The sequence below is a fragment of the Ictidomys tridecemlineatus genome, chromosome 8, assembly GCF_052094955.1.
Source record: "Ictidomys tridecemlineatus isolate mIctTri1 chromosome 8, mIctTri1.hap1, whole genome shotgun sequence".
Taxonomy (NCBI): Eukaryota; Metazoa; Chordata; class Mammalia; order Rodentia; family Sciuridae; genus Ictidomys; species Ictidomys tridecemlineatus.
Window position 1 is genome coordinate 133,275,758 of NC_135484.1, and position 13,682 is coordinate 133,289,439.

The 13,682-nt window shown below is 48.2% G+C and overlaps 1 protein-coding gene across 1 annotated transcript; it reads left to right on the top strand.

Annotated features, from left to right (window-relative positions):
- The first annotated feature begins 1,378 nt into the window (after positions 1–1,378).
- On the top strand, positions 1,379–4,067 carry Foxq1 (forkhead box Q1). The gene has a single exon (XM_005342948.5). It carries the CDS (start codon positions 2,013–2,015, stop codon positions 3,255–3,257), a length of 1,245 nt encoding a protein of 414 aa, XP_005343005.3. The 5' UTR covers positions 1,379–2,012; the 3' UTR covers positions 3,258–4,067.
- The last annotated feature ends 9,615 nt before the right edge of the window (positions 4,068–13,682 follow it).

Here is a 13,682-nt window from a genome sequence, read left to right on the forward strand (position 1 = left end):
CAAGCACAAACTAACCGAGCCCTCCAAGGTTCTGTCATTTTGCCCACCCCATTCTCAATGCCTTTAAAACCCTTTGAATAAAGACAGGGGACTGTGTACGTCTTCTACACAAATGGTGGAAAGCAATAAAATAAACATCAAAGATGAGCTCCCACGTACTCGAGGCCCCCGTCACTATTTCCAACAAAGACAGGAAAAAGGAGGAAACTTCAGCATGGTAGGCAGCGGATTGGAAGTGTACCGGTCCTGAAGACCAGGGCCCCCTTTCCCAGGAGTGCTGACACCGCATAGGCTTCAGGGCCCAAGGGCCCTGTCGCGGGTCAAGGGCCGCCTCCTTTTCTGGACGGTTCAACACAGGTGCCACGGAAGCCACAGTCAAAGTCCTAAAGGAGGACTGGAGAGAAATGGCGGTAAATTTGTGGTGCTCTTGGCCCAGGCCCCTCGGGAACACGCCCTCCTAGTTGTTCCTGTTGATTGTCCAGAATAATGGAGCTGAGCTCAGCTGGCGTCTCAGGGGCGCAAGTGCAGGCAAGAGCCCCGCACAGAACACCAAACACAGCCACCCCAGGGGGTGAATGGGGAAGCCCCTGTCCTTCCCCAAGAGCCATTAGCCAGGTAAAGTAAGACAAAAGAAAAGTGAAAGTCAGAGGCCATTTGGCAAGCAAGAGTCATCAAAAACGGAGCATACAATTTCCACCCTGTATTTTACTCATAAAAAAAAAAAAAGGCGAAAAGACAAAAGGTAGTCTTTGGAAGGAAATCACAGGAAGGGGCACAGCACTTGGCTCCGGAAAGAAGTCCCTGCAAAGTATGTCCTGGGCGGCTTCTGCCCAGAACCTCTGCAGGGATGGAAGAGCTCTGCTTTCCTAAGAAGCACGATTTTCATTACAAGCAAACCCAAGCCGCTTGCAGTTTAGCAAGGCCACAGGCCTGAGAAACGCCCCTGCTCCCTGCTGGACCCAACCCTCTCAGGTGCCTCCCTAGGAATATCCAGGGGTAGTCTCCCCCGCCAGGCACACTCGCCCAATCGCCTCCAGGAACTCCAGGTCGCAGGAACCCCTCCCTCAAAGCTGGAGGCCGGGTGCTCACACCTGAGCACTGAAGCGGGAGGGAGGGCGGAGCCGCCCCACAAGCGCGCGCACAGGCACACTCACAGACACACGCACCCCCAGCCGCGCGCACGCTCCTCATTGGCGGGAGGAGGAAGGCGGGGCCGGCCAGACCCAAAACAAACAACCTGCGCCCAGCTACTCTGTGGCCGCGCCGCCGCGTGGCCTCCGCCTGGTGCGCGCCCGCGGGGTAGCCGCGGCCACCTTGGCCACCTCGTTCCCCCACCCCCTAGCTGTCTGCGCCCAGGCCCCGCCCCCAGAGAGCTGCCGCAGGGTTATATTGGGCCGAGCCGAAGGTGGAGGCGAGACTCAGCTGCGGCCGGCCAGCGCGGACATGCTGCCCCAGAGGCCGGGGGCGGGAAGGCGGCTGCGGGTGCAGCGGCCTCGAAGTCTCGGCTCCACGGGTGCTAGAGCCTAAAGGCTCGGTCCGGATCCTCCTCCAAGGGTGACGTGCACACCAGCCGGCTATATCTCCGTACCCCGAGAACGCCTGCCTGCTTGGGACCTGGGTCTCCAGTGAAGAACCTCTCCTGAACTCTTTAACGGATAGCAGATGCTCGGGCTTCTTTCCAACAAGAAATTCTTCTAAGCCCCGCGCTCTCGGCACTAGAGAGGGTGAAACTGCAGCCCCCAAACGCATTCACCCCTAAGTCTGTAATTCCCGAACTAAAGACAGCGCTCACCCAACTCCTCCTGCACCCCTTTTGGTCCACCCAACTCAGAGCCCCTCAAAAAATAAATCCAAAGGAAGAGGACTCTTACACGGAAAAGTGTGTCTCTCCGAAGGACGAAGGAGGGTTCCTGGGAAAGAAAGGCCAGGACACGGAGCTCCGCGATTGCCTCTCCTGCCCCTTCCTAAGACTGCGTTAAAGAAAAGGGTACGGCACCGGGCGGGGACTGGGCATGAAGTTAGAGGTGTTCGCCCCCCGCGCGGCCCACGGGGACAAGCCCGGTAGTGACCTGGAAGGTGCAGGTGGCAGCGACGCGCCGTCCCCGCTGTCGGCAGCCGGCGACGACTCCCTGGGCTCAGACGGTGATTGCGCGGCCAACAGCCCTGCGGCGGGCGGTGGCGCCGGTGATCCGGCGGTCGGCAGCGAGCACAGCTCCGACAGGGGCCCGGGTACCCAGGACGAGGGCCCGGCGGAGGCGACAACAGCGGCGGCGGCTGCAGACAGAGCGGAGACCGGCGCGACAGGTCGGTGCGCTGGGAGCGTGGCGGGCGGCGAAGGCGCACGCAGCAAGCCGTACACGCGGCGGCCCAAGCCCCCGTACTCCTACATCGCACTGATCGCCATGGCCATCCGCGACTCGGCGGGCGGGCGCCTGACGCTGGCGGAGATCAACGAGTACCTCATGGGCAAGTTCCCCTTTTTCCGCGGCAGCTACACCGGCTGGCGCAACTCGGTGCGCCACAACCTCTCGCTCAACGACTGTTTCGTCAAGGTGCTGCGCGACCCCTCGCGGCCCTGGGGCAAGGACAACTACTGGATGCTGAACCCCAATAGCGAGTACACCTTCGCTGACGGGGTCTTCCGCCGCCGCCGCAAACGCCTCAGCCATCGGGCTACAGTCCCCGCACCGGGACTTCGGCCCGAGGAGGCCACTGCCCGCCCCAACGCCGCGCCCCCTCCACCCGCGCCCCCTACCCCTGCCTCTCCTCAAGCGCGCTCGCCTGCACGCCAGGAAGGGCGCGCCAGCCCCACGGGCAAGTTCTCCAGCTCCTTCGCCATCGACAGCATCCTCAGCAAGCCCTTCCGCAGCCGCCGGGACAAGGACGCGGGCCCCGGGGTACAGGGGGTACAGCTGCCATGGGGCACCGCGCCCTGCGCACCGCTGCCCGCGTATCCTGCACTGCTCCCCGCGGCTCCTGGTGGGGCCCTGTTGCCACTCTGTGCGTACGGCGCAGGCGAGCCGGCGCTGCTGGGCGCGTGCGGGTCTGAACCGCAGCCCTCAGCGCCACCGCCAGCCGCGCACCTCCTGCTAGCTCCCCTTTCTACCGCCACCCCAGCTAAGCCATTCCGAGGCCCAGCGGCTGGCGGCGGCGCGCACCTGTACTGCCCCCTGCGGCTGCCCGCGGCTCTGCAGGCGGCCTCGGCCTGCGGCCCTGGCCCGCACCTGCCCTACCCAGTACAGACACTTCTGGCCTAAGCCATGCTGCTGAGCCCCGAAACTGTTGGTGCCGTCGGGGAGAAGAAGAATGCAGGCTCGCGGGCTGTGCACTTTCTATCCAGTGAAAAGGAGGTTTAAAAAAAAAAATCAAACGTGCCTTAAAGCTAAAACATTTGGACAGAAGTGTTGTAACTTAGTCCAGAGTAGTTTTTGATAACTTTACAGAGGACCAAAGCAGTTTTTATTATTTTAAGTTCTTGGCCGGGCCTGTCCTCTCTCCCTTATAAAGACTTCTCTCTCCTTACTACCCAGGCTGTTTCCTACTCCCCCTATGTTTGTTGCACCTTCCATGGATTCATTCCCCTCCCCCCAAAGCACATCAGGGAACCATTCCATAGGATAAATGATAATGACTACTGTTTGGGGTTTATTGGACCCCACTCCTGTACGTATGTGGTATTCACATGTGCGAGTGTGAGAGAGGTGTCAGAAAACCTTCCGTCACTTCTCTGCTATTGACCAATGCTTCACTGTGCCAAAAGAGGAAAAAAAAATGTTGGGTTTTGTAATTAAATTATTTATATATTTTTGAAACCTGAATCGAAAATGTTGCAGGCAACGGCTACAGCTTTATTAGTGGTTCTCTAACTGTGGTCTCTTTGGGCCAAGTAATTTCTTTAAAGGAAGAGTTAACATGTTTGTGGGGTGCCAGTCCACTTCCACATGAAAGCAAGTGTGATTTTTATTTTTAATATTATTTTATTTGTGTCTGTGTATATATTCGTGTATAAATTTTATGAAACCCAGGCATAGTGCTTATTTTTTAATAAAACCCACAATTGACATATACACTTTGTGGTGATCCATTGGAGATAGCTTTTTGTCTCTACCCCACAAAATGGGTTCAGGTTTGAGTGTCAAGAAACATCACCCAGGGATCAAAATATTTTCCACCATACTTTAATAAAGGTGGAAGCAGGTTTCCTTACCAAACACTCACACACACACACACACACACACACACACACATTTCCAGGATAGGCCTTCCACTAATGAGATTTCTTATTACCTTCATAAGTACTCATCTGAGGGTTATCAGAGAAATGATAAGATGTGCATGCCTCTCTCCCCCAAGAATCCTATTTAGGAGGCTGATTGAGCATTCAGTCAAACCAATATTTTCAAGGAAATTGTATTTGGACTCAAAAGGCTGTAAACTTTTTTTTTTAATTAAGACTATCACACCAATGAGTCTTCAAGCAGGTTTAAGAGCAACATAACTGTCAGTGTTTTTGTCAAAACTACACTATTCACCTTTTCAGGAATTCAGAGGTTCATTTGAGTGTGGAAAAAATGGTGGGCTTTTTTTGTTTTTGTTTTTTCACTCCCCTCATTTGTGAAGCTATCATGTGTAGAGGTGGACAGTTGTTTTCAAATTAAGTTCAAAGGCAATAGGACTCTTAACAATTTATAGATTGCAAAATTCTAAAGAGAAATGGAAATGGTTTAGAGACAGGGAACAGGCCCCACTGTCAGCCCTACTATTCTTATCCAATGCAGGAAGATGGTTTGGGATTTAGGCATAAGAAGGTGAGGAAACAAAAATGTGACCTATTTGAAGATGCCCCTCTTTAGCAGGAATGGGAGGAAAAAGCCCATGCCCAAGTCTAGCTAACAAGTAACAAGTCTTGACTGATTTTGGTTATACCTACTTAGTAGTCATAAAGAGTGATAATAACAGGGTTGAATTATGACAAAAGGGTAGATATTTGCAGCCACAAGGCTGATAATTAGACAGGAAAAATAAAACAGACCAGCAACTGGTGGAAGGGGCAACAGGTACACTGGGTTGAAATTATCATGCTCAACCCTTGAGCTTTGCTCTTGAAAACCATCTGAGACTAAAGGACAGCAGGAAGCCAGTAACCTCAGGTGCTGCCCACCTGATCCCAGCAGGCCATTTCTCTCCAACTGTGTGCCATCTCTCCACAGGCAAAGTGCTGCCTTGTGTAAAACCACTATTTTCAATTCCACAGTGAAAGTAGTCCCACAATGGGAGATTTTATTAAAAACACTGCTGTCCTCTGGTTTCTCTTCAGACAGCACAAATCTTTCTCCTTTTACTAAAATAGTTGCTAATTTATTTATATTAAAGAACACAGAAACAGCAATGTCAAAGAGAAAAGGGGAAAGGCAATGTTTTAAAAAATCACAACCGTCTTCACCACCCTAGGAAGGAAGGAAGGAAGAATTGATTTCCTTCCTAATGAACACTTCGAGATCCAACAGACTGCGGTGCCCTCCGTGGCCTCCGGTCCCCTTTCTTTGTTTTCCCAGGCCTCCTGAAAGGCTTCTAAGAATTGTCACAGTCACAGGAGCTTTTCTCCTCTGTTCCGCGTTCTAGGACCAGTTCCAAACTCCGATCCCAAGACACAAAGGACAATCATTGTTGGTGGGCGGGGAGGGGTCCCGGGGGCGCTGTCGCCTCTTCCCCACCCCTCCTTCACACCCCCAGCCGGGAATTTCGGTTTCTGGGTGCTGGTAAAGAAGGGCGACAGTAGGAGCTTCTGTTTTCTCAAGGAACACGGAAAGTTGAACTGACGCTTTGGGTTCGGGCGACGCTGGAGTTTGGCAGGAAACGCGCGCCGCAGCGGAGACCCGGGTCTTCAGAGAGGAGACTGGATCCGATGGAAGGACCCGGGCCTCCACCGTAGCTTGGGCAGTGTGAGCTCTGCAGCCCTCCAAAGGCTGTCCCTTCCAGCATCAGCCCAGAAAACAAGATTCCTCCCGGGCGCGGAGAGCTCAGGGTGGAGACCCAGGGCCAGCCAGGGAATCCGGCCGCGCCCACCACGTGGCCCCCAGGCCCAGGGCAGGGTCCATCCTTCTCCCAGCCTCCAGCCCCCTCCCCACCCGCTTCCCACAACCCGCAGCACCCTGAGCCCCAGAGCGCCCCTCTCCGCCAAAGGGGCCGCAGCACAGCTGTGCATACACCAGGCTGCTGGCCGTGGGCTAACCCGGGGCCACGGGGGACAAGGGACTGCTGGGCGGGGGTGAGGGCTGGGTTTGGTTTGGGAAGTAGCCTCTGGCACTTGTCAGACCTGCCTGGAGATGGGCCAGCGGGGCGAGGCCTCAGTGGGTCAATTCTCAAAGAACCCTAGCTCCCACCACCTCAGCCAACCCCATGTGTAGGCGCTTTGTAGTCACTTCTGCCCCAGCTACCCAGAAAACCTCCGGACCCGCGATGGACAAGGAAGTGGAGAGAACCACCTGGATGTCTGCCTGCTCCATTCTGCACTGCCACTCCCTCTCCACAAAGATCAAGTCTCCTGCCCTCCTTTGGTCAGAGTTCCTTTTCTCTGCGGAGCACCCATATGGTAAATAAAGGATGCTGGGTCTCTGTGCTGAACTTGCCCAGTCAGGGACCAAGGGAAGCCCCTGTCTCCTTACCCACTTCACACTCGGAGCCTCTGCTGCCTGTAAGTAAGTCAGGACGATAGATAGAGGACTTCAGCCATCCTGGGATGGCTCACTCCAGCCCCTTGGCTTCTGCATAAGAAACCTAAGGCTCCTTCTACAACTGAGGCAGATTCTAAACTCCTCGAAAAAAATAAATAAATTAAATACATAAAATCATCATCATCAGCAGCAGCAGCAGCAGCAGCAGCAGCATCTCAGCAGCCCCAGCCCTAGCAAATAAGTCCTCTTAATATCTGCCTTAGGGTTGACTTTGACTTTGCTGTCCCCAATGCACATATGTCCCCTCTGGTTCCACTGTCCCAACAATTTCACTAACTTGACGTTTTTCTGGTATAAGAAATGTGTGTTCAGACCTAACAAAGCTAAATTCATCCACTCTTTTGGATAGACTCATACTTTCAAGTAAGGAAACCTAATTTTATACACAAGGAAAAAGGGACCTACAGTGTGTCTTTAAACATTCCTTAATCAACCCAGAGGTTCCAACTCCCAATTTAGGATTCCTCACCACCACCACCCCGCATTTGGGATGGTGGATACTGGAGATGAATCTAGCTCTAGGCAAGAACTCTACCACTGAACTACATCCAATGCTTTTTCTTTTTTCTTTCTTTCCTTTAGACACAGTCTTACTAAATTGCCACTGGGCTGAGCTTGAACATGAAATCCTCCTGCCTCAGCCTCTTGAGTAGCTGGGATTTGCAGGCATGTGCCACTTCACCCAGGTAGAATTCTTTTCACTGGAACACCATTATTTGGAGAATTCAGACACAAACATATTTTGGCCTGAATTTAATTGAAACATTCAGATAATTGTCTCAATTCACTTTTTATAACAATGATCAACAGATTTCCCAAATTGGTGAATGGTTTCTTTCATTATTAAGAATTTAATCCCTATTCCTCCCCAAGGACCGTCCTTCTCTAGAAGTGGCCATATACTCGCTTTGCCTGGGAGACCTGGATGCCAGCATCTGAGACTCCGGCTTCCGTGTATTACGGATGTTCAGGCCACTAGTGAATATGGCATTACTTTCTCTTGCTTCTGCAGAGAATAGCAAGGGGGAATTCTGCTACTCACTGAGAGAAAGGAGTATCTACAGGTATTATGTGTGACCCTCAGTCCCTTCTCTCTGACAACCATCAGTAACAGGTGGGCAGTCCCCAATGCAGACTGCTTCTATTTTCCCAGACCAGGCCCCAAATAATAAAAATTGCCTCTTTTCTATTTTAAAAAGTAGAACTGCTTACAAGAATTCTCATTTTTTTTAACTTAAAAAAAAACACAACTCAATGCATACACATGACTAATTAAGTTCTTAGATACTAGGGGACTGTGCTGACATCCAATATACAAGGATTTTGCTCTTTTAAAAAAAAAAATTCTTTTGACCACAATAGCTGAGCTTTGTCTTAGTTCTAGAAATTAGACCCCAAAGAGTCTTTGGTAAATATTTCCTGCTTTCCAACACCACAATATTTCTCTCTTAAGTAACAGACTTTATGGTTCTCTAATGAGACCATTAAACTTTTGTTATGCTTTAACAACATAATTTGTTAATTCTTAATGTTGTCAACAAATGGCCCTAATAAGTATCTTCCAAGAAGATCATGATCAAAAACATAAAAATGTAACTCTCCCCGGATTCAAGGACCTCTTTCAAATTGGCAAAGATTCTGGCATCATGAAATGCTGGTGATTGTGCAAGAGTCTGCCTGTATCTGTTCGGCATTATTAAGATGGATGGGTGATTAGAAGCAAATGTTGTTTCTGTCATTTGCCAACTTATACACAGCCTGGAAAGAGAACTGTATTGACCTACGTTTTTGGTGAACTACAGCCAAATATAAACATTCACATAAGACCACATTTTCCTAATTCCCTCCTGGACCTCTCTGCCACTCTTTTCAGGAACAGTTTAACTTTGAGGACTTGCTGTAATTCAGTCTTTTTATCACATCTGTTTGAAGCTCAAATAATATACGGATTCAACATCCTTGACATGTATTTGTTGTTTCTAATTGCCAATTTCTAACCATTAAGGGAAAGCTAGAGAAATTTTGCAAACTTTAGCTGGTTCTGCCCATTGTAGTTAATGTCTGGTAATGCTCAAAATCACAAAAGTGACCCATCCAAGAAATAACTCAGAATAAAAATGCTAAGAGACCTGAGTCTGAATTCCAGCTGTGTCTCACACAATTTGGTGACCTAAGGAAAGAGTCATTAATTCCTGCAAACCTCAGTAGAACAAGGGTTGGACTAGACCACATCTCTGTGTCTTTCCTCATAGTTCACATCCGTGAAAACTCTCACATAATGTCAAAGATGGCATGCTAATGTATATATATATTTTTTACCTTTTCCATACTTAATCAACTTGGAATCAAGTATGTATTTCAGGGACAAGTTTCATCACAGCATCCTTCAACATGGTCAACATCCTTACAGATACAGAAAAAATATATTAGAGACATTAGCATACAGTGGACATATAGAACTTGTCGTTCTAATAGGTCACAATCTGTATTTCCAGGAATAATTCCTCTCAGTATATTCTTAACAAAAGTTTCTCACAAAACTCCCAGCTTTCCAAATCAGAAGTAGAATGCTAGCATGCTTATTTCACAGGATTCAGAGGCTGAGAAATATTGGCTGATCTTGAAGAGATTTCATCATAAACAAGGCATCCAAGGCTGCTTTCCTGAGTCCCATGGTGGCCCAGGCCAAAGGCTCAGACCCTGAGCTGAAAAGATCAGTCAATCCTTCATTTGTTTATTTAAGAGGCAATTCTCAGGGTAGCAGAGTTGATACAACTTAAAATTGCAGCAGGCACCAAAGCATGGAAATGTGTGTGTGTGTGTGTGTGTGTGTGTAAATATAAAAAAATACTAACCCTAAATACTAAACATAGAAGGAAGAAAAAAATCTAGAAACTGGAGAAAAATCCCTGAAGCCAGCCCAAATATCCATAAATATTGTGATTTAGTAAAGCATATTCCAGGTAGGTTCTTAGGTCCAGGAAACTTACGAATAATAAGGGCTACATGATCCTCTCTGCAGATAGACCCACCCTTTTGGAGGAGAGCTGGTATTTTTTCTGGGGTAGCCCACATCTGTTTCTGACATCTTCTGGTCCTAGCTTCCTGATTTCCTTGGTTGGTACCACCCATCTCTCCTGGAGCGTGCAGTTTGACAGTTGCTCTGGCAAGCTGACCATCTCTTCCCCCGGGATTCTGAACCATGATCAGTAGAATTCAAGGCCAAACAAAACTGGGTTGAATTGTTCCTGATGCCCCAATGGAATAATCAAGTCCGGCTCTGGTTCATCTCCTTTCTGGGGAAATCCTTCCAATCAAGAACTCCCTGGCTCATTAGTCCAAATCTGTTCCTTTTGTTGCTTACCACCTCACCACCTCAGGCCATTTGCCCAAGCACAATGGAAGGCAGAAGGATGATTTTCACCCTTTTGACCCTTAGAAAAGCATTCTCCTCCTACATACCCTCCTACAACACCATTGGTGCTGCAACTGGAGGATGACAAGGAGGTAGAATCCAAGGGAAAGAGTGAAGCAGCAGTCCATGCTCTACAATGCTGTAGCCCCCACCCTCCCTCTGGGGGAACAAACACTGTGGGCTGCTGTTCATCAAGGCAAAGGATAATCAGTGACTTGGAGGACTCTCCAATGCATTGGCTGAGTAAAGGATTACATCCAGATGAATCCATGCTCATGACCCTGAAAAAGGCAAAAGGGTCAGAAATCAGATCAGCGATTTCCAGGGACTAGGATGGGAGTGGAGGGTTCTCAAAGGCAAAAGGGAACTTTCGGGTGATAGAAATATTCTCCATGTTGCTTTCAAGGGTGGTTTCATGACTCTGTATGCTAGCCCAAACTCAGTACTGAGCACTTAAAAGGTGGAGGGTTTTTACTGTATGCAAGTTATGAGTTATGCCTCAATAACCCTGACTGAAAAACTTATTCTTACATTGAATGAATGATGATATGACACTGTATTTCCCAAACCACAGAAATTTCCTACTAGAAGCTTAAGTAGGAAAAAATATATATAAAGCCTCATTTGTAGAATTTCTCCTAACTGAAACACATTAGGTAAATGCTTTTGGAGGAAAGGTAAACTTCCCAGTACTTGTGAAGTCATACACAGCACCTTACAGCCCCTTCCCACCCGGAGCAAAACCATCCACGGTCCTGGTGCCCACTAGACCTCAATATGGTAACAGTATCAACAAACCATCTAAATGGGACATATTGTCTTCTTCAATGACACCTTGACTGAGAAAAGATCAAGGGAACAGAACCAACAGCCCAAGAAGAATGGAAGAGCATTTCTGCAGTCTCATCTCCTTCCTGAAACCTGGACACCTTCATAAAGTGGCTCCCAGGAGATGTGGCTAATTTCTAAATTCTAGATCCATGCCAAGACCCCTCCAAGAAAGGGTCCCACCAAAGAAGGACCTGAGATTAAACTAGCAGGACTATGCAATGTACCCCCCCCCCCGGCAAATGATCAAACACACTCACCCCACCCACACCAGCTTTCAGAAATCAGCCCCAATATGAAAGAGATTGAGGTAATACAATTCTCCCTACATCCTGACCTCTACCTGCACCCCAATTCTGTAATCACAAGGGTCAGAATGCTGAGGAAATGTGGAGCAAACTAGACACTTTTGACCTCTTCCTAAAGTTACACATAGTTAGCAATCCAAAACAGAATAATTATTGGTTCTATTTATTAGATGAACCCTTTTGAGTAATAGCCTCCAGGGACATTTATAAATGCCATAAAAGGCCTCATCATGGTTGAGTGCACAGTTATGTGGCTTGTTCTACATTTTGACTGAAGCACACCCACAAGCCCAAGTTGTGCCTCTCTGTAGATTCCAGAAGGGCAGAGATTTTGTTCCTTCTGTATTCCTGCATGTGGCTCCAACATCTGCTTCAGAAATACTTGAAGTGACTCAGAAGTTTGAGTCAATAAGATACGTTACCAATTTGGATCCAATGAAGATGAATATGAGCCTATGTATTCTAAAAAGTTAACCTCAGAATGACTTTTAAGAAAGGCCATGTCTAGTGGACCCAGTAATCTCTCATCTCTGTCCCTGAGCAAAGTTGAAGGGCTTAAGCTAACAGATTGGACCCTGGAAACCAGTCTTTCCCCATGGGCTGCCTTCATGAGTCACAGGAAATGAAAACTACCGTATCTTTAGTCACCATTGATTCAGTAGAATCAAGAGCCAACCCACGTCCAGGCCCATGACTGGTTGCTTGCACAATGATTCATCGAGGGGACCACATTCTTTGCCAGATAAGATCTTTCCCTACACTTTTCTATTTGCCTTACCAACCCTGAACCCACTCCACCCCCCTCCACACTGTTACCTGAAATATCAAGAACTATTTGAGTTAGTCTGTTGAGTTACATAATTTTTAAATGGGCATAGGTTCTACTGCAAGGAGAAAAATGAAAGAGTTGGGGACAAGGAGGTAATCATTGGTCCATTACAAACAAACCTCCCCCTTCCTCACTCCTTTGTTAATTACAGGGCCCAATAGGACTGACTTTCTGTCCAGGGGAACTCATAGTCTGTGTACCAAACACATGTGTCCAGACAAACATGAACCACAGTCTTCAAAAAATATTGCTGGTGGTAATCCCAGTTACAATCTTAAACTTTAATCTTCTGTACCTCACTAGAAGAGGTATCAGGTATGAAAGAAAGAAATCAAGACCCTTCTGGTTAACCAACAGAGAATTAAATTTGTATAGCCAATATGATATCAGGTTCTGCTACACACAGATCATAATCAGTTTGCCCTCTTAGTAGTCACTTTTCCTTTGTCCCAGGATGCAAAGTAATGCCACCGTACGTACTTGAATAAATCTGCTTTCAAATTCATTAGACAAATTATTTTGCTCCTGCTAACAGTTTTTTTTATTAGTTAGAAAGCAAACTCAGGACTTAATAAAGCACACGATCTATGTTTAGAATTGGGGATCCAGAGCAGTAAAATAGACCTGGCAGGATTGCAGTGAACCAAGAAGGAGGGTCCTCTGTACATTCCTCTCTGAGGTCCTGGATCCTCAATTTCTTTCCTCACTTCCTCTTTTTGCCCTTTAGGAGAATGAAAATGTATTGTTGAAAATGTATCATGCCCAGTAGCCAAAGCTGGGCTTTGGCTATAAGTCAGATAAAACCTGAAGGATAAAGGGAGTCACTGGAATCGAATGTATCAGCTCCAAATCTGCCATGCCCCAAAACTGGTTCAGAAGACTGCTCCCCTAAAACATTCTGCCAGAAAAGTCTGTACTCCTAAACCTCCAGGAAAGGTCATGTTGTCCCAGAGGGAGACCCAGGAGATAATTGCTACCCGGAGCTCAGGGTCCAACCCCTCTCAAACATTGGAAAAATGACAACAAGAGCATGTCACTGTTTTCTTGGAGGGAAACTCTTAGATGCTTCCTCATCTTCCCTAGAGAAAGGGGTATCACCCAGGCAGCCAGCAATGCCATTAGCAGACAAGGTAGCAGGAGTGTGTTTTCATCCTGGGCTGGTAAAGACTCCTTGCTTTGGCACGCAGAGTTGCCTACTTAGCCCTTCTTTTAGTTGGGGGGCACCCCAGAAGCAAACTTTTAGAAAAGAATTGGAACATCAGTTAATTTTGTTAAGTGCAAGAAATAAGGGAGGAGGAAAGTGAGGCAGTGAACAGAGGGCAGCAAATTCAGGTGAGTTATTAAGGAACTCCTGCTGATGTGCAATGCCTGCCTTGGAATATCCCACCAGTGCTCTGGGGGGAAGGGAGCTATGGTTTGAGATGCTCCACAGCTGGCCAGGGTGGAGTGGTAGCTTCCTTGTCAGGTCTGGGCTGACGTGTATTAGGCTCAGTAGGTTTTTTGTCTATTCCTTCAAAGAGAACCTGGAGCACATACAGCAATTGAAAGCATCTAAGAAACCCTCATAT